General features: G+C 41.1%; 1 protein-coding gene across 2 annotated transcripts in view; it reads left to right on the top strand.

Moving 5' to 3' along the window:
- kdrl (kinase insert domain receptor like) overlaps positions 1-13,291 on the top strand; it is a 45,682-nt gene extending 32,391 nt beyond the window's left edge. The window contains exons 28-34 of one of the 2 annotated variants that reach the window (XM_071457626.1): positions 1,937-2,036; positions 4,668-4,773; positions 6,423-6,547; positions 7,851-7,929; positions 8,352-8,455; positions 11,020-11,256; positions 11,303-13,291. In XM_071457626.1, the coding sequence (XP_071313727.1) occupies positions 1,937-2,036; positions 4,668-4,773; positions 6,423-6,547; positions 7,851-7,929; positions 8,352-8,455; positions 11,020-11,218 (713 nt within the window). In that variant the 3' untranslated portion in view covers positions 11,219-11,256; positions 11,303-13,291. Of the gene's footprint in view, positions 1-1,936; positions 2,037-4,667; positions 4,774-6,422; positions 6,548-7,850; positions 7,930-8,351; positions 8,456-11,019 lie in introns of both variants that reach the window. The other variant, XM_071457625.1, reaches the window with a different exon arrangement.
- Positions 13,292-19,494: the final 6,203 nt, after the last annotated feature.

Raw genomic sequence — 19,494 nt, 5'->3', positions numbered from 1 at the left:
TGATACTTTTTCTTTTTTCTTCCTTCTTTTTCTTGGTCTCTTTCTCCCTCCTCTTCACTCTTGACACATTCTCACCACATTTTACGTTAAAGAAACACTTACACATCTGGGTAGTGTTAGCCAGGCCTCAGAAAAATAAATCAGGAAACAAAGATACAAAATGACTAAGAAAAATGGCAAAGAAGGGAGCTTTGCAATCTGATCATGTTCGGGGGTCAGGAGAACCCGAGTGTGTTTTTCAGATCGCTCTGTGAACCAAAAGTGTGTCAGTTCCGTTTTGTGGGATTAAATATCTAAACCTTGTTAGTATAGTGTTGATGCCAAAAAGTGAAGCAGGTCCCTGTGGTGTTGTCATACTACAGTTACACCATTATCAGTACATATGGTGTAAAATGTTTGGCTTATCATTATATAGAAAAAGACAGAGGATTCTGTCTCATCATAAAACACTGTCATTGAGGCTGTGAATATTCTCATTTGTCCAGGTCATAGTATCTCAAAGGAGTTTTAAATCGACATTGACATTGACAATGACATCATCAGCCTTGTGAAAGCCCCTCCCTGAGGTTAAATACCTGGGTCTCCACACCAGATAGTTGGACCAGTCCCAGCCTGGTCAGGTGCGAGAAGGAACTGATGAAGCCTCTTGGATGAGAGGTGAAACGTCTTCCTAGACAAATAACCAAGTCCAGTTGCTTTCGATTTAAAACTCCTTTGAGACTGTCATTGAGGTTTGATACGATATAACACAATATATATAAAGACCATAAGCACATAACATACAATACAGAAAGTTGCACCAGAAAATGACACAGAACACTTTACATCTCACAATACAAGTATCACACATCTCTGTACAAATATACAGAGCATATACACGCAAAACTTCAAAATATAATGAAAAATAAACTGCAACAGTTTCAGGTACATTACATTAGCTGTAAACTTTACTGCAAATTCTAGTTTTGTTTTTAAATTTTATATCTCTTTTTATAGTTTTTATATATAATCCTTTTAATACCCTGTGAGCTTTATCTCTTGAGAGTTCTTCATATTCATTGCTAAGCTGAATGTCTGGTTTCCCTTCGAATTTCTGGAGCCATAAAGATGGTATTTTATATTGTGTGTGGGGAATTTAAGCAAGCACACAAAAATGTTGTTTAATGAGTCAAGAAATTGTGTTGATTATATAGAATGGGGTTGTATTTTCCAAAACCAGCAGAATTGGATATTGGATACAAGTTGGTTCAGTGTATGACTGTGTTTTCACAGGGAGCTGAGCATGAAGCTTTGGCTCAAAATTCAAATTTTATTGCCAACAGTACAGTTCAAAAGTAAATAAAATTAGCAGTGGTTCCCTTTTGGTTGACGAGTGATACATTTGACAGATTCTCGACTCGGCAGTCCAAATATAATAATATTACACATTTACTGTACAGTGGGGACCCCACTGTATGTCATGAGTGGAGCAAAGTTACATCATCCAGTCACTGCAAAACAAAACTCGCTCATCTGACTATTGAGACTACAGCTCACAATCTTCCCTTTTCTTTAATGTTCCTTCATTCTGAAAATACTGTCCATGCTGAAATGGTTAGAAAATTACATTTGCAAGAACCAGCTTCATAAATCATGGACCCTTAGAATTTTCTTTCCTTCTTTCTTTCTTTTCTGTCTTTTCTGTCTTTTCTTTCTTTTCTTTTCTTGTCTTTCTCCTTTCTTCCTGAACTATTTATCCAAGTATCAGCGTCTGTATATTCATTATATGTACGACTGAGAACAGATGACTTATTCTTCTCAATACTGTTATATTTGGATTTTATAATGTTAATATCATGTAACCTCACATAATTACATAAACCACAACATGTTTCCCATCACTTTTTATGTACAACAAATTACTGTAATAAACTTCTCCCCCTCTTTCCTCTCCCAGGTGCCTCCCCGTACCCTGGCGTGCAAATTGATGAAGAATTTTGCTGCAGGCTAAAAGAGGGGACAAGGATGAGAGCGCCAGAATATTCTTCCTCTGAAATGTGAGAATTCTCACTAAATATACAGTGGGGTCCACTTTTGTTCTCCCATAAACAACACATGAAAGTAAAAGTACCTGAATACTGTCCACCTCTTTGAAGACCAAATTTCAGAGCAAAAACTATTTATTTGCCGAGTGATTTTCTGTCCTGTCCTAGAAATCTGTATTGCAAATATTTTATTGTTCGTACAAAAACCAAAAATATGTCAGATATAATTAAACCAAAAAAAACAAGTCTCATATTCCACTGAACTATCATTTGATTTAAATCTGTCTTTTCTGTCATGAGAGAAGTCTTGTTTATATCAGCCAGCTCAATACCCCTGGCAGTGTGTTCTCCTAACAAAGGCCAGGAAAGGAAAGGCAGCAAGTAAAAACCTCCCGTATCGATATACCACTGAGAGGAGGCATTGTTTGTGGCTGCATCAGCAGGTCAGAGGTGCATGATAAGAATCATGGGTAACCCTGCTCTGAAATGTTGCTGGAGGAAACATTAGCTACTGATTAGCTCAGCTGTGGCGAGCTTGAAGCTCTGAAGCATTTCAGTGGCACAGATGAAAATGAGAGGCACATTTAAATGCCATGTCTGAAGTCCAAGATCCCCCAGTGAGGAGAGCCATGGACCGGAGACTTTTTTGAGCAGGGGCTGGTGGATGGTCCAAGACATAAATATCTGTGGTAGGACAGAGAGTCCAGTTCTTTGGGGTCAGTGCTGTCAGTCAGTGATGTAGCTAGACAAACATTTTTTGTAATAAGAATACTTCGGCTCCTCTGTTCTCCGTGCAGCCGATTCAGACCCAGCGATCACAGCCTGAGCTCTGCAACTGGGTCTCACCGTAACATATGTGCATATGTTGTATCTGGTTTTAATTTAAAATGACTCATATAGTCAAACTTCACAAATCTTATTTGTTTTGAAAGCATAATGCTGCACTCCTGCTTAATAATGATGTGGTAACAAAAGGTCCAGAGTTTTAAAGTAACTTGTGCCAAGTGGAACTAACTGAATGAATTTATCAGCTTTGCAGAGGAGATGGTGATTGGAGCCGATACACAAAATCTAATCCAGACCGTAGTTTTCTGTCAGAGCAGATCTGTAGATGCAGACCGACTGGTGCCAAGAATCTTTCATACTTTCCATCTTGGTTCAGGCAGTCTATTGATGAAAATAGATCTGCCAGATACTATATTTTGCATGTTTAAGACTGTGAGGGCTGCCTCTAATTTAAAGCCAAGATGAAATGCACTGATATCAGTTTAAATGGGATGCACAGTAATGCAGTCACAGTCAGTGGGGTGAAATCTGCTGAGCCTCTCCAGAGGTCTGCAGTTGATCACACGTGTTCAAAAACCCAGGTTCTGACACTTTGAACTTGACCCCACACTCATAATATACGAATGATAAAAAGCACATGAGGTTGGAGGCAGTGTTGAGCAATTAATCTGCGCCACTGCAGCAATGATTCATCAGGAATGTGGTCCACCGCCTGTTAATAAGATCCCCCATCCTGATGCATTGCAGAGGAATTTAGCGGATGCGGCTCGGAGTGGGAAGACAATAAATACGGTGCACACTTCCCATCCTACCACACATGCCCGACCGGACAAAATGGCTCATTTCTACAGAATCGCACCTCCTGCACTCCCTAAAGACCCAAGCCATGCAGGGGGAGGCTATTTATTCTCATTATAGAGCAGACAGGAAATGTGGTTTAAATTGTGTAGTCATACAATGTGTCTACTTCCCCCCTGAATGATATGCATAGAGGCTGTGATCATGCTCTCCACATCCTGTCACTGTTAGGAGGGCTACCACCTGGACGAGTATACTCTATGCTCATTAACATGAGAATCGCAGCCGCTTAGCTTCTTTCAGTCGGGCCTGACGACACTGAGAGAAGCAGAGAGGTCTAGATGCCCTGCACACAAATACAGATGGAGAGGAGAGTGGGGTCAATACAGCAGCAAGCGACCATCTGCTTTTCCAAGTCCTCAAACTTGAGATGAATATGATGCCAAAAGGGAATCAGAATAGTTTTACTTACATAAAACATCAGATTTCTGTGGAGGGAGCAGCGGTTGCTGCAACAGGAAGAGGATAGGGATCCATCACCAACCGATCCGAATCAGTAACTTAAACAGCAGCCGAGGTGCTCTGTTTCCAAATCCCTCGACAAAATGAGACGGACCACTGCGATGGAAACTCACATAAAGGCTCCTAGTCTTCCCATATGGGCAGAGACGCTGACAGCTTGTCAGAGACCTGAGCGAGGCTGTGTGCTCTCACTGGTCTTTACACCCAAGACCAGGAGAAAATCAGATACAACCCCAGAGGCTCAGGATCACCTGAAAACAGAGAGCAGAGTATGAAAAAATGTTCTAGATGACAGTCAATCTAGAGGTCACCCAGATGTGAGTGCTCAGTGCCTCAATGGGGTTTGTTTATTGAAGATGAAAAGACAAAGGACTACCAATCCTGAAGTAGCTGCTCTTTCTCTTAAAGGCACTGAACATTGCACAAAATTAGTCACATCTCACAATACATCAGCCCAAATATACTGTCTCTTGTTCTTGGTATTAGCATCAAGTGTGTGTTTGTGTGTTTGCTCAGTGGTGTATTTTCTGCTCCTAGATATCAGACCATGTTAGACTGCTGGCACGGGGAGCCACAGGAGCGACCTACCTTCACTGAGCTGGTGGAGAGGCTGGGAGACCTGCTTCAGGCCAGCGTGCAGCAGGTATGGAAGTATTGTTTTATATTGTTCAAAACCTGTTTGCATTATAGTGTTCGGCATTCAAAAGTCAGTCCTTATCATAGGTTTGTATCTACAACAGCAGGGATGATGTGTTTATTATCTGCAGCTGTTGAGCTCTGGTGTGAACTCAAACTGAAGGTTTATGATGGAAATTCTTAGAGAGCACTGACCAGAGGTTGACTTTACAGATGAGTTTCAGCAACATTAGTCACAAACTTTGCAAATATTCAGGAAGTAACGTGGCTTCCTTTGAAATGGCACGATCAGCCTCCTACGAGGAAGCAAACATCAAAACGCATGGAAAAAAGATGTAATTATAAGTGTGAAGTAAGATAACGTTGGTATGAATCCTGTCACAAATTGTTGAGAGTTGGGAGATTTTATAAGGCTGTCAGAATGTCACAGTATTTAGTTTTTATGCAAACATATTAAAGTGTAAGGAATAAATCCACCACACATACTGTAGTTGTGTTAGCTTTTCTCACAGCAGATATGTTGACTTGTCATCATAGAAAAAGCACAGGTTTTACTAATAACAGTAACAATGACTCTGTGTTTCAGCAAGACATAACAGTGTGACAGTGAGCCAGCATGCACAGCACCAGGACCTTTAAACTTAACTTAAACCCAGAACATCGACTGGGTCCAAATTATATTCACTGAAATATGGTTCGACATGGTCACTTCCTGCTGCTCCATGTCTTGTGTCTGTGTATCATGAGTGCATCCAAGCAGATTGGCTCTGAGCACATGGTCATGTGTTGCTGCTCTTTTTGAGTTTTGTGGTGTATCACACTGTTAGCAGTGAAGTCACTCTCCATTTGGGTGTGTACGGGTTGACTGCATTTTGCATTGGGTAAATTTTAGACTGGGTTTTACTATCCACAGGTCGCTTTCAGATTAAATCTCTTAATTTTTTTATTTTGTTTTTTTTTTTTTTTTTAAATTAATGTTTTTTTAGGTTTTCTCTGTGTCTGTTTTAGATCAGGTGGAACCTTGAAAACACAGCATAGAATAAGTTATGGCCCTGTGCAGTCTAACTTAACAAGGGACTGACATTTAAAACGAAAGAACTCATTTGTTTGTGAAAGAATAACAAGATGTTACTTAAGTAGATGAATGGAAACTAAAGAAAGAAGGGCTTTTAGAATCAGCTATCACTAATGATAGAAAATTGCCCTGAACCCTAAGAAGATCTGATCATGATCAGCATCCTCCTGGCACTGAGGAGAACAGGCTTTTCATTCAGGCTGCTGCAAAAACTGCACGGTCCAGTGAGGTAATACAAGATAAAGACAAGGCCACTCATCACATCACATGAAAACTTCAGCATGTTGCATTACAAATGAGTGTGTAAAAGCAATCTTCGTGAGAAACACTTCAGACTGGAGCAGTGGAGGGGTTTGCCTCTCATTAATAAAACTACTGTTACAGTGCAGGACGGCTGGTCGCAGACTCTGTCGGCTTCTCTCACATCACAAACATTGCATTGGATTTATTCTGTGTGACCTTAATTTCTTTGGCTGCTCGCCACACGACCTGTGGATGCATCAACCCACTGAAGCCCCTCGTCTCTTTACAGTTTGTAAGCATGTGATCTTATATGTTTTGTCTCTGTGTGGTTGATTTAGGAGGGGAAGCACTACATACCAATCAACACAGCCCTGCTGGCTAAGGTGGGAGACCCGTCCACCACAGTGCCGTCAGAGGACACGCCCACACGACCCAACTCCCACTGCGACTCAGGGAGCACCTGGTGAGAACACGGATCCTTGTTCACTGGCTGGTTTACACAACAGACATCTGAATCTCTAGTGAACCTGAGGAGATGCTGCTGTTTTGTCTTGTCTTCCCAGTGCTGAGTGACGCAGCTCAGTGGATGACAATAACTTATTCCACCACTTCAATTCAAACAGAAATTAAACAGAATAATAATATTTTGACTACTATTGGATGGATTGTCATAACATTTGCTACAGATACCAATGGTGTCAAGAAGATGAAACCTAATGACACCTTGTGGTGCCACCAGCAGGTCAAAGTTTTCACCTATTCGGTGAAATATCTCAATATTTACCTGTTGGACTGGCGCTAAACTAGGATTCACCATCTGGAAACAGACATTGATTGTTTCCAGATGATGAATCCTAATGGCTTTGACAGTGCCCACACTTTTCCTGTAGCACCACCAAGACTGACATGAAATTTGTTACAGATATTTGTATTTGACCCTTTAACTTTTCATCTAACACCATCAGCAGCTCAGAATTGTAATCTTGTGAGCATGTTAGCATGCAGATGTTAGCAGTCAACTTAAAGTGCTGCTCTGCCTAAGTACAACACCACCAAGCTCTGAGTCTTGTTGGCTCAGATCTGCAGCAGATTTCAATACATTTAAATTCAAAATGAATCCCATTATCTTAAAGACATGTAAACCTTTCCTCAGACTGTTAAAGGTAAACACAGCTGAACTGTTTTGCAAAGGAAATGCCTAAATTATCTTCCAACTTTGCACAGAATAATATCCAAAACAATTATTGTTCCTGTGGCACCCGGACTGAGCTCTACAAGGAGAACATTTAGGTCTGACCTGAGCACAATGAGACCTGATGGGCATGTGATAAGAAATATTGACACGGAAGTTCAATGTTCAGAGAGCTTTCGCTATTGTGGCTCCTGTGAGGAATTTCCCAAAAACCATAGAGCCAACTTCAAGATTTATGTCCACTTAAAACAATATTTGTTGAAGTCTTAGGTTTTCACAAGTCCTACAAGTGTGTTTACTGAGGAGGTGGTGAAAAGGAGTAATGACAGTTACCTCTTAAGCTAAATTAAGAGGTCATTTTAGCCTCGGAGTGTTGAAATGCAAAGTAAACAAGGTGTGTTTTCAAAGTACAATGTCACAGATGATACACAGTGTTGATCTAAGTGATTAAGTTCCTGCGGTTTTGTTGCTGAACTTTGCCTTTTGGCTCCAGTGTAATCAAAAGGTTCTCTGAACAGAAGCAGAACATCTAAGGATATTCTGGACACTTACCCTGGAAACATTTTTTTGCCAGGAACATCAAGATCCGTCCTGCAAGTGTGAAAACCTTTGATGAGGTTACCATGGAGAACGGGACAAATGAGAACCACACGGTAAGTTATTCAGCCTGACACACAGACTCCACCAGAGACAGACACACAATATGCACTCCAACTTTTCCTAAACCCAGCAATTAGTTAGGTAACAGGCATGTGACATGAATTTGAAACCCCACATCAGAACATAAATCATATATGTGGCTCATTTGAACTGTGTGGGAGGATCTGAAATTATTTTTGATTTAGGGTGAATATTAAAATTGATTGGAATTGGTTTCAGTCCTATCTACCGAACCAAAGTGTTCAAAGTGGACGTTGATAAGTTCTTTGTAGCTTTGTAGCATCTAAAGTTTTATAGAAATAAAGTTTACTCATATACTTATGTTCAGAAATGTGTTATTTGTTCACATCAGGTATTAAAGATGCTATGTGGTGTTTTGATTATTAACTCTCTGTCTTTCCATCATCATCATCAGGACGGCCACTCAGACAGCGGGATGGGCCTCTCCTCTGACAACATGAAAACACTGAAGCGCCTCGAATCGTTGGCAGGTCGACCTCTGAGCATCATGGCTCTAGCGTACGTACGCCACACCTGACAGTGCTCTTGTTCACATCCCCTGCAAGTGACAAATCAACACAAACAAACGCACTGGAGGAGACTGCAAAATACCTGCTTGGAAACCTCCCTGCTGTGCTGGAATGTAGACACTATAACTGTCATACAACACACACACACACACACACACGTTTCTTCTGTCTTAAAAAGAAGAAAAGTCTAGTTTTCCCTTTTGTGTGAGGAAACCATGCGTGAGAGACAGCGGCACAAAGGAGAAGTGGGAGGGGAAAGGCTTGAAGGTGACAAACTGAAAGACTGAGAACAAAAGCATCGAGACTGCGTCACTTTAGGTTTGGGTATTTTAAGAGTGCACACTAAAAGCTCTTTGTTTTCACCGAAAGAGCCCTGAATGAGATAGCTTCCAGACTGATTTGACTTATGAGTCATGGCTGTGTTCTGTAGTCCAGTGCTAGGGAACAAACACACATTATCTCAAAAGACTGACGTAGACAGACTTTACGTACTCCAAAACCCTGTGGAGCATTTGATGGCTTTAAGATGTGGATCCTGCTAAGGCAAGTGTATAAAACTGTCATAAAGGAGACAATATGTTCTTATTTTAGGTGTTACTTGAGGATAAGGTCAGATCTGAATATTATGTCAATCTTTTTCTCATTAGAGTCTCTGTAGGTGTCATAAGGCTCACAGCAGCTCAGTGGCAGGGTTAATTTACAGGGTCAAACACATGTACTAAGTGATTGCACTTTAAACCTTTTGGCATTATTCTGCTGCTCCCTGCACAGTAACAACTATTCATACTCCTTCAAAGTGTTGTTGCTCCTTCTTAAAAAATTAAAGGAGGAAAAGCAGTAAATTAAATCATCATATGCTTCCTGAATCTCTGTTGAGGTGAAGTGGAAAGTGTGTAAACTTTTACACCAACACCCACACGTCCAGTGTCTTCTAGATCTCAAAACTTGAAGCTGAGGCTGCCCAGACTCATTTAGGGTCTGCTTGTGTCATCAGGGCCTCAGCGTGGCAGAGAGTATCAACCCAGGCATGCAGAGAATGATCTATATTTTGAGGGGAGGACTTCCTTGCTGGGCAACCACTCAGTCACTGCCACCTCTGAACTTAGGAGGGTTTACAGGGGCCTCCCCTGTTCGCTGTAGCGCTGTGGATCTTTTGTTAGCTGAAGTCAACCTGTTGCTCCTTCTGCGTTCACCACTCTTCTAACCTGCCTTCTCAAAGCAACTTTTAGTCAGCGTTGATTCAAAATTATTACCAAGGAAGTTGCCCTGTTTTGACCTGTTTTGCACAACCAACAGTCTAAACCCTAACAACATTAATTCATGCTATCACGGAAGAGTGATAAAACCAGCTGATATTTACATTTGAAGCTACAACCACAAAATATTTGGTATTTAAACAATTAGTTTACAGATTGTTTCAGCTCAGATGAAAACATTATGATTATTTTTAACCTGACTCATTTTGTTTCCTGTTGTTCATTTTCCAATTGTAACCCTAACCTTGGGTTTGGCATTGGCAAGACAACACTGTACTATTGTTTGCTGTTTTTGATATTTAGTTTACCAGGTAGTTTATTCATCACGACAAAATTCTAGTTTAGCGGGTTGCCTTCCCCCCGCTGGGCTCTGACCCTTTGGCCTCAAGAGACGAGCTCTGGAAACCCTTAGCAACCTCCAAAGACAATAAGAGGCAATTACTCATATTCTGAGAATCAAATGAAGCAGAAAAGATCAGGATGATTGATTACATCATCCATGAATGAGGAAGTCTGTCTGATTACAGCTTCACAAGGGGCACTTCTTAAATCAAAAATGCCAAACTGTCTGTTGTGAGAGGAACCAAGTCAAGCTGTCTTGAGAAAACAAACTTTATTTCACAATAAATTAAAGGACCAGTGTGTAGGATTTTGACCAGCTCCCTGTGTAACTACGAAGTCCTCATTCTACACTAGAGACAACACAGAGATTCTCAGTTTCAGGTGATTATACACTAATGAAAACATAATTCTGAATATTATTGTACATTTTTATCAGTAGATCCTCCTAAACCCGACACACTGGTCCTTTATCCATCCACAGTGACTGCAGCAGTGTTTCTAAAAGCAAAGTTGTTCCATCAGAATCATTCCACAGATGCTGTAATAATATCAAAAGCCTTCGCGTGAGGGTTTTCAATATTTTTTCAATAATGAGGACAGAAGAGTTTGATTTTAGAAAAGCCCTGAGGTCAGTTTGGGTGCAGTGTCATGTCTTGGTCAGGATGTCGACAGATCATCCTGTCACGCCACGCTGATTTGTTGTGTCTGTTGTGTCAAATTTGTTTTTCGTTGTTTTTGCAATTAGCACTGTCTGTTTATTGTTCGGGCCTGATGACTTGTCCATTATCCGTTTATTTGGCTGCATCTCTGTTTTCATGGACAGGAAAAGGAGCCGGTTCAGAGTCCTCCAGCTCACTATTATTCCTGTAGAGTAGATGTGGACAAAAGCATCACTCTGAATTAAGCTGTTTATATATTATATTTATATTTATGTTGTATCTCTTTGTGTTTTCAGGATGAAGGCAGTGAGTAAGAGTAAAGAGTCTGTGCTGTGTGACACAGAGAAGGAGAAGTACCCACCCACAGTTCCCGCTCTGGACTTCAGCCTGGACGACTCGGCCCTGGACGACTCGGCTCTGGACGCCGGCCTGGAGTGTCACAGCCCGCCACCTGACTACAACTATGTGGTGCGCTACTCCACCCCACCTGTGTAACCTCCTGCTTTACCCCTGGAGAATCTGACTTGGTAGCTTCAAGGCCCTTGCTTTGTTATCTGTTCTGACTCTTATCTCTGGACTGTTCTGTAGCAACGTTTGAGAGGGAAAACCACGAGATTCCCTCTGAAACTGTTTAGAAAGGACGCTCGCTCTAAAATGACTCATGATTCTTCTCGACTGTAACTTCTGCATCCTCTAACTTCCAGGGCGTCTGCTGTGCAACAAAAGAAAAACCTGTAGACTGTTGACTCCTCTCCAGTTTTCAGACAGATGTAAATGCTGCTGGTCTGCTCCACATTCACTGTGATATGTCAAACAGCTGAAAACAGGCTCAGGTATTTCTTTGCTCTACTGTGAAAACAAACCACGATGATTCAAACTTTACCACAGATCTGTACAAACCACAACCTTTAATGTTGAAGAATAACATCCAGAAAAACGGAGAGAGGAGATCTGAGGCTTTTCAAATTATACTGAGACTATTGTATAATTAGTAAAAGTAAAAAGAAGCTCTTTTTGTAGTGTAGCTTCAGTTTTGCTCAAAGCAAATAGCAGATGAAAAACAAAATAACATAAATTATAAATTGTGAAAAATCTCCTATTTGAGGTGTTGTTGCTCCTATAATCCATAAAAATATCATCTGAATTAACTCAGGTTGACCCAGAGTGACAGAGAAGAGTGCTCTGTGGTGGGTGTTTTCTTAAGCTCTCCAGGTTATGGGAAATCACAGGTTAATGGAGGAAACAGGGTAAAGCTGAGAGTAAGACCAGACGGCTTCAGATTTAACATTACAGCTCAACCATGAAAGCATTCAAATGAAGAGTGACTGTATATTCAGTTTCCTCCAAACCTCAAATCTGGCATTGAAGAAGATTTTTGTTTGGTTAAACTAAAAAGAAAATGAGAAGGAAAAACCAGATTTGTTTATTTTCTTGTGTTCAAATTGAATTAGAAACATAAGATTAGAAGAAGAGTTAAAGGTTTATTCAGAAAGCACTAGTCAAATAAATTGTGTATTTATTTAGATTGTAAACCTTGGTGTCCACTTAGGCTCAGATTTTAACCAAAGAACTTTCCAGCGCCGTCTTCCAGATACCAACACATAATATCCCGTTCCACACTTAAAAGCTGTTTGTGCTGCTGTATTCACTGATAGTAAAGCCGAGGGAGTCTGCCTCTGTAGAAACATGTATGTGGATATTCTCTACCCTTCGTCTTGTGTTAATGATGCTTGCAGGGCAGGCGACAGAAACTCTCCGTGTGTGAGGTCAGCTCCCGTCTGCTCTGGTTCACTGCTCTGTTACATGTTGACGTGTAAAATCTCCTCGTTTTAACAGCATTTGGAGCAGTTTACTTGTGATGCGGGATGTGTCGAACACACCATGGACCGAACCCTCATTCATGCTCACGTGTCCCTGAACACAACCCCTGTTAAAATGCGGCTAGCTTGAGTTTATTGATGACTAAAGTAAACAGTATTTGTTGGTGAGTAAACTACAGTGTAAAGTGGATGTTTCTAATCCCAAAATGATGTTTTATTTGTGGACCAATTTGTTTTGTTTATGTGGAGAGGAAGTGATTATGCACTGATACTTTATATCAAGTATAATTTTTGTATTCTAAAGGTATATTATTATGAAACAGTGTTGTGGGTCACATGTTACAAAGATTTCTGATTTTATTTTGTGTTTTATTTAACTCTTAACTCTAGTGCATAGTAGGAAACTAATGTTTGTTGTATTATTTCTTGCCGTCCTAACATCATCATGTTCACTGTTTATAACCTTACCTTAAATTTTGGTTCTATTATTTTAGTTACTGCTTTCACAATAACAATCAAAGATTTCAATCTGAATGCAAAGATTAATTATTAGTTTGTGGATTTTATTGCATTTCTTCATACATCACTATGATCAATAATTCCTGCAGCAGCTCACACCATCCTCAGCTGTTCCTGTTTTCTTCATCTAGTGTAACAAGTTAGTTTTAATGAAAGTATTGTTCCCCAACACTGTTAACTGAGCATATGAAGTAAATAAATAAATAAAGATCTATATATTTATACTTTACTTTGAGTCTTGACTGATAAATGTTTGAATCACTTACTTGTGGAAAACATACACACAGCAGTGAGAGAGACTTTTGAATATGAACATGATAAATCTCAGAGACCTGGATGATCCCGGCTCTTCCTCCAGCGCCACCATGAGGTTCACATTAGTTGTTCAGACTGAAATGTCCTGACCACCGTTGGATGCATCACATTTGTAAACCTTGTTGATTCCTGGCTTTCCATCTAGCGCCATCATCAGGCCAAAAGCTTCACTTGTCCAACGCTTTGGTTTATTGATTTAACTATTTGTTTCTCTTCAGAACCATCACAAAGCTACAAGCACGGCTCTAGTTGTAGCCATGTTGTTTCATTTGATAAAAAAAAATAATTAAAAAAAAAAAGAAAAATAAATTCAGCTAAAATCTCTTTCACACAAAACTCACAATTGGCTTCTATAACACAATGTGTTGCCAATAACATAACTGATTGTTATATACTGGAAATCAGTGCAATGCAAACCAGTGGCCCCCAAACTTGTGACTCTTCAAAGTAAAGCCAAGTTAAAGAAAACCAGTGTTTTCTTACAATCTCTGATTACAGGCTGGAAGTGGAAAAAAATGTTTTTTCAAATATATATATATATATATATATATATATATTTTTTTTTTTTTTTTTTTTTTTTTTTTTTTTTTCATTCATTTCCTGCAAATCTTCTCATGGCCACTCAGATTTATCCTGCAGCTTCTCAGAAGGTCTCATTTATGGAACCACTTCCACCAACAAGTATGAGCAGAGGCTCCACACTATATTTAACTCAACCCCGGTGATTCACAAAATGAAATGCATCTTGATTATTCCCATTTGAATTCTTAAACCTTAATGAAAGGGTGTGATTAGATTGGACTGTGCCATCAGTGTTTGGCCCCCGCTGCTCCTTGGATGGTGAGAGACTCACTTCCTCGCCAGGACGCGGTGTCGGCAGCCTGTCTGTTCACCGGGACAATGCCCCACCAAGTGGGAAAGGAAGGAACTTTTAATCATCCTGGTCACGACCGGAGGACGCCACACACAGGGCTTCCTATGGGAGCGTAGTGCCCCTGGTTACCGGCACTGGGTGTGTCCAAGGGGAACATGCGCCACGGGACAGGTCGGGCCCTTGACTGTCTCCAGTTGTCCTCACAGGATTTACTGTGTTTACTGTAAGAAGAGCGTCCAACATTACACCCGAACACATCAACAGTCTCCGACCTGGACTGTGTCCAGAAAATGAGATACAAACAAATCAGGGAAGGATGTCGGGAGGGGGGGGGGGGGGGGTATTCTTGACTGTCATGTTTTTTTTTCTGGTAACACACAGGCTTGTGTATCTGCACCTACACGCGGTATTTTTCCATTCAGGCAGAAGTATGAGGACTGTTCATATTCTTTCCTGAATGTGGGAGCTGGACACCACCTTGCTACTGAGTGAAGCTACACAGAGACTTTATTCAAACATTAATTAATTACAATCAAAGATGAAGAAATGTGTTCAAGATCTCTATAAAAAACTAATTTCTTCACATCAAATACAACTAGTCTATGTAGCAGCATTTATATCAGTCATGACAGGGCAGATGGGAAATAGACCATGAACTATAGCAATGTTTTATTAAATTTTGGAGAAAAAGGAAATATTCTTGCTAAAGCACATAATGTGCATGTTGAGCAGAAGTTTGGCTCTGTTACATCTGGCCTGCTCAGAAACAAAAAATGTTGTGTTGCATCTGGTCTTCTTCCTCTGGCCATTGCGATACATTCACTGTGGTGTGTTCAGGGTCTAACACAGACTGCAGATTGTAGAGTGATGATCAATACATTTCACTAATGAACAGCAAACACACAAACACACACCACTGAGTCTTACATACTGTCAATAACAACAACGTGACCTGGATAAGTTCCTGTCATTGTTCTGAGATCAGAAGTATCACTGATGAAACATGGACAGAGGAGCACAGATCTGTCACCAGCAGAGCCAAGAGACTTCAGCACCTCACACACACACACACATCAGGGGCAGTTTGGACACTTTGGCCTGTGGACTGAAGGAAAACCTGCTCTGCTGCCTCTGATTCAGGCCAGTGACACAAATCACAGACGACTTCATGTGTTCATCGACTGTACGACACATCTGTCCTTAGTCCCTAGATACAGATTTTTTTTTAAAACTTTAACAGGAAAAACAAGCTACTCTGTCAGTCAGAACTCTCCACACCCACTGTGCAGTCTTATATTTCCCTCATTTAACAATTGCATTTATGAGACCCCCCCTCCCCTTCCTTGACCTCACTTCCACGGCCTCTTCCCAGAGCAAACAGAGCTGCACAACACTCCATCAATCACTGAACTAGTTAATGAATTCAGGGAACCTCTGAAACTTTGCCAAAGCAAAAAAAAAAAAAACATCCGGAATCCAACTGAATTTTTGCAGCTTGAATTCCTATCATACACTGATTTGAGACCATGGACCAAACAGTACAAAGACCCCCCCCCCCCTCACTCCCCGTATAAATGGCCACACAATGCTATTCCCAGACCCCTGCCCAAGCAGGTGAATGGTGGGTATGCCACGTCCGTGCCTCTCACCTAAATGCAGAACAATGAGCCGGATACTGTCCCAGTAGAACACCTGACTTCAGTCCACCTCAGTTAAAGGCCGGGTCAACAACACGTACAGCTAAATAAAGACCTCTGTAACGAGCCTCAGCACCACTGTGGGTCAAAGGGCAACGGGAAAAAACAACAGATCAACAGGCTGATATATTGTCATGTGTGCTATTAATATTTTTACACAGTGAGTAAAATATCATTGAGGATGTCCAGCAGCTTTTAAGATGGGAATCTGCAACTGCACCGTAACTATCAGATAATCTAATGTGTATCATATCAACCATCTTAGTTTAGTGTGTTAGCAAACTAATATTTGCAGATCAGCACTTTAATTCCAGCTGAGGCCAGCGGGGATGTCATTAATATAAGGAAACCAAATAGTTTCCATCTAACAGTTGTTGAGACGTTTCACTAAAAACCACAAAAGTCAACCTCACAGTGGTGCAAGAGGAAGTCATGAGATCGCCAAAGTGTGTAGGAGTCATTCTCTCGGTTTCATGACTGTCTGTGCAAAGTTTCACATCCATCCATCCAGCAGTTGTTAAGATATTTCAGTTGGAAGAAAAGACTGATACTGCCGTCCTTACACTGCTCAGGAAATTAAAATGCATCATTTGATTGTGCTTGACCAAACCATGTGCTGTGCATTAGCAAGAACAATCATTTATTGCATCTCTTAAAAACACTTAGTACGAAAACATCACATGGGCTGTGCTGTGGGTCAGGCTTGTGTTCCTCTCGTCCCTGTCCGTTCACTTCTGACAAACAGAAATCAGACTCATCTCAGATAAGCTTCAGGCCGATCACCTCCTGCTCCCTGACAGTCCGGGGCTGACACCGGCTGCACGGAGCCGACATGTATCTGATCAGAGCATTTTACTGACTTTAAATAGTTTCCAGAGAACGCCAGCAAAACTATGTCAGCCCTGCGCCCTTGGGAGCCTTCAGATTCATCAGTGCCCATTCAAAGGCAAAAGTGTAGTGAAACCAGCTCACCCACTTGCCCCCATTGTGTACCTCTCAGCTGGGGAGTCAGGGGTGTGTAGAGCGCTCGTACACCAGGAAGGTCTGGGAAAAATGCTGCGACCACAGCGGTGTAATTAAAGCGAACATGCTGGGGCTATTTTGGAGCTTAGATGCTTGTTTTTTGTGTTAATGCCTTTCTGTGAAACTCCTGTGGCTGCCGGGCTTCTGTTGGCCTCCCCGCTGCTCTGTGGCCACTTCCACGAGTCCAAATGTGGTGCATCAGAACCTCCTGTTTGCTGCCACCAGCCGTTTACAAATGTCTGGCACTCTGGCCTCGTCTGATCCTTTCTGCACTACAACTAATTTGCAGTGGCACTAAGTGACTTGGGTTTTTTTTCCTGGGATTCAATTCAATTCAATTCAATTTTATTTGTATAGCGCCAAATCATAATATACATTATCTCAAGGCACTTTACAGGGTCAGGTCAAGACCTTACTTTGTTAAAGAGAAAAACCCAACAGTTCCCACAAAGAGCAAGCGCTTGGCGACAGGGGGGGAGGAAAAACTCCCTTTAACAGGGAGTTTAATTCAGTGGTTTCCTGTGTCAAGCAAAAGTGTAGGTGGTTTGTTTTTAGGTTTTCATTTCTTTTCAAATCTTAATCTCCTATATGGGTTTCAAACATCAAATTAAAAAGTGAACTTCCTGTTTTATCCACGTTTCCTTACATTGGGCCTTCACATGATGATGTTCTGTTCCCACACTCCCCCGAAAATGCCTGAATTCCTTGACACCCCGGCCCCCAGGGTGTAAAAAATGTTCGCTCTCAAGCAAAGAAATAACACAAACATTTTTCACAATCTTGCCAACATCTATTTCTGTAATATCCTGAATAAATTAATCAAAATACTCAAACATGACTTGTGCTTGCAGCATCCTGCTTTACATGTGTTTTACGTTACAGATGACAAACCCAGGATCGGTGCCTGTGTGTCAGCCATGCAGGCAGTTCCTCTAAAAATAGTAGCAGATGGTCCTGTTTTACCTCCTTTCCCACCGAGCGCTGTGGCCACTTCAATAACATCAGTGAAGTTATGCAACAAACTGAATTCTTGGGCTGCTTCACCACTGACTGTCACTGATTCACTACATGCTGAGCTCAGGGAAAGAGGTGACTTTTCTTACTTTGTTTATTTAAATGAGAAATGTGAGTAATTCTGTCATTTAATTTGCACGTTTGTTCCGACTGGCTGCACTTCACTTGATTATCTTGTAATGAAATTAAATCCTCACAGGAGCCAAACTGATTCACTTCCAGTGAAGGTGAGGCAGAGGATCTATAAGATGTTGGACAGCAGTTGCAGAGAGCAAGCATACCGAGCGTCTGCACAACTGTGAGGGGTCAAGTGCACCGTGGTGAACAGGGTCAAGTAGACCCTCGTACATCCTGCAGAGACCAGAGAAGCAGAATGACAATGTGTGATTTCTGTGATGTAGCTGTAGGACTGTGCTTTTTCAGAGCTTATACAATTTATATGAGGTTTTTTTTTTTTTTTCTGTCAGACTGGTGTTACAGTGCAGTCGGGTCTGAGCCAGAAAACCCAGCATGACCCTTCAAAACATGCTGGAAAGTATCAGAGTCACCTTTTCAGTCCTCAGCTGCACATCTGTGCAACATCACAGATACTGAGGAGGAAAAAACTCTGCTGACTTCATCTGTCTATCTATCTATCTATCTATCTATCTATCTATCTATCTATCTATCTATCTATCTATCTATCTATCTATCTATCTATCTATCACAGCTCATAACTAACTCAATTGTGCCATCTAGTGACCACACATGCACATGTTTGTTCATGGAGGTAACGGCTTCAACCAAAAGCTCATCACAATAGGAATTTACAGTAAAACACTGAATTAGAAAAAAAAAAAAAAAAACATCAAGATTTTTTAAATAAGACTTTTACAGTGAAAGGGTGAACCAGAAACAGGGCTAAGATAGCAGAGTACGTATGAATTGAACCTTAACAGTGGATCAAAAGTAAAATGTGTCAAATCCACTGCGACCTCGCTGCTGGGGTCACTGTTAATCCTCATGTATGATTTAAAGACAAGATCAGACTTGAAAGACAGTTCACATTTTATTCCAGTGACACTGAGCTCAGTTTCCTCTGCAGCTGTGAACAAGCCTGTTCCTGTTGAAAGTCAGGCTGTGGTGATACTGTCGCAGACAAAATGAAGAACAGGAGAACTAAGACACTTGTACGCCAGCAGCCTCGATGACACATGACCACATTTTGTGCGTACACCCTGCACTCCAATCAAACTCATCTGCATGTGATGTGTAAAAACTCAGCGTCTGGCAGAGTCCGTCGTGGAGTAACAATCATCTGATGACTTGTCATTTCTACAAGTACAGAGTTACATAAAATGTTTTCCTCTTACTGTAAATGTTACTCACACGGGTGTCGCAAGAAACATCTGAAACTGAAAATTCAAGACCTGAGACAGGGGGAGAACAACATGAGGAGATGAGCCTCGTGAGGTGAATGCACCAAAAGAAAACACACAAACATATAAAGACATGCTGTAAACTACTGGT

Source organism: Trachinotus anak, unplaced genomic scaffold (genome assembly GCF_046630095.1).
Source record: "Trachinotus anak isolate AG129_WGS33_773 ecotype Australia unplaced genomic scaffold, CSIRO_AGI_Tana_v1 ptg000021l, whole genome shotgun sequence".
NCBI lineage: Eukaryota > Metazoa > Chordata > Actinopteri > Carangiformes > Carangidae > Trachinotus > Trachinotus anak.
Note: the sequence above shows the minus strand (reverse complement) of the source record. Positions and strands in the feature narration are given on the sequence as shown.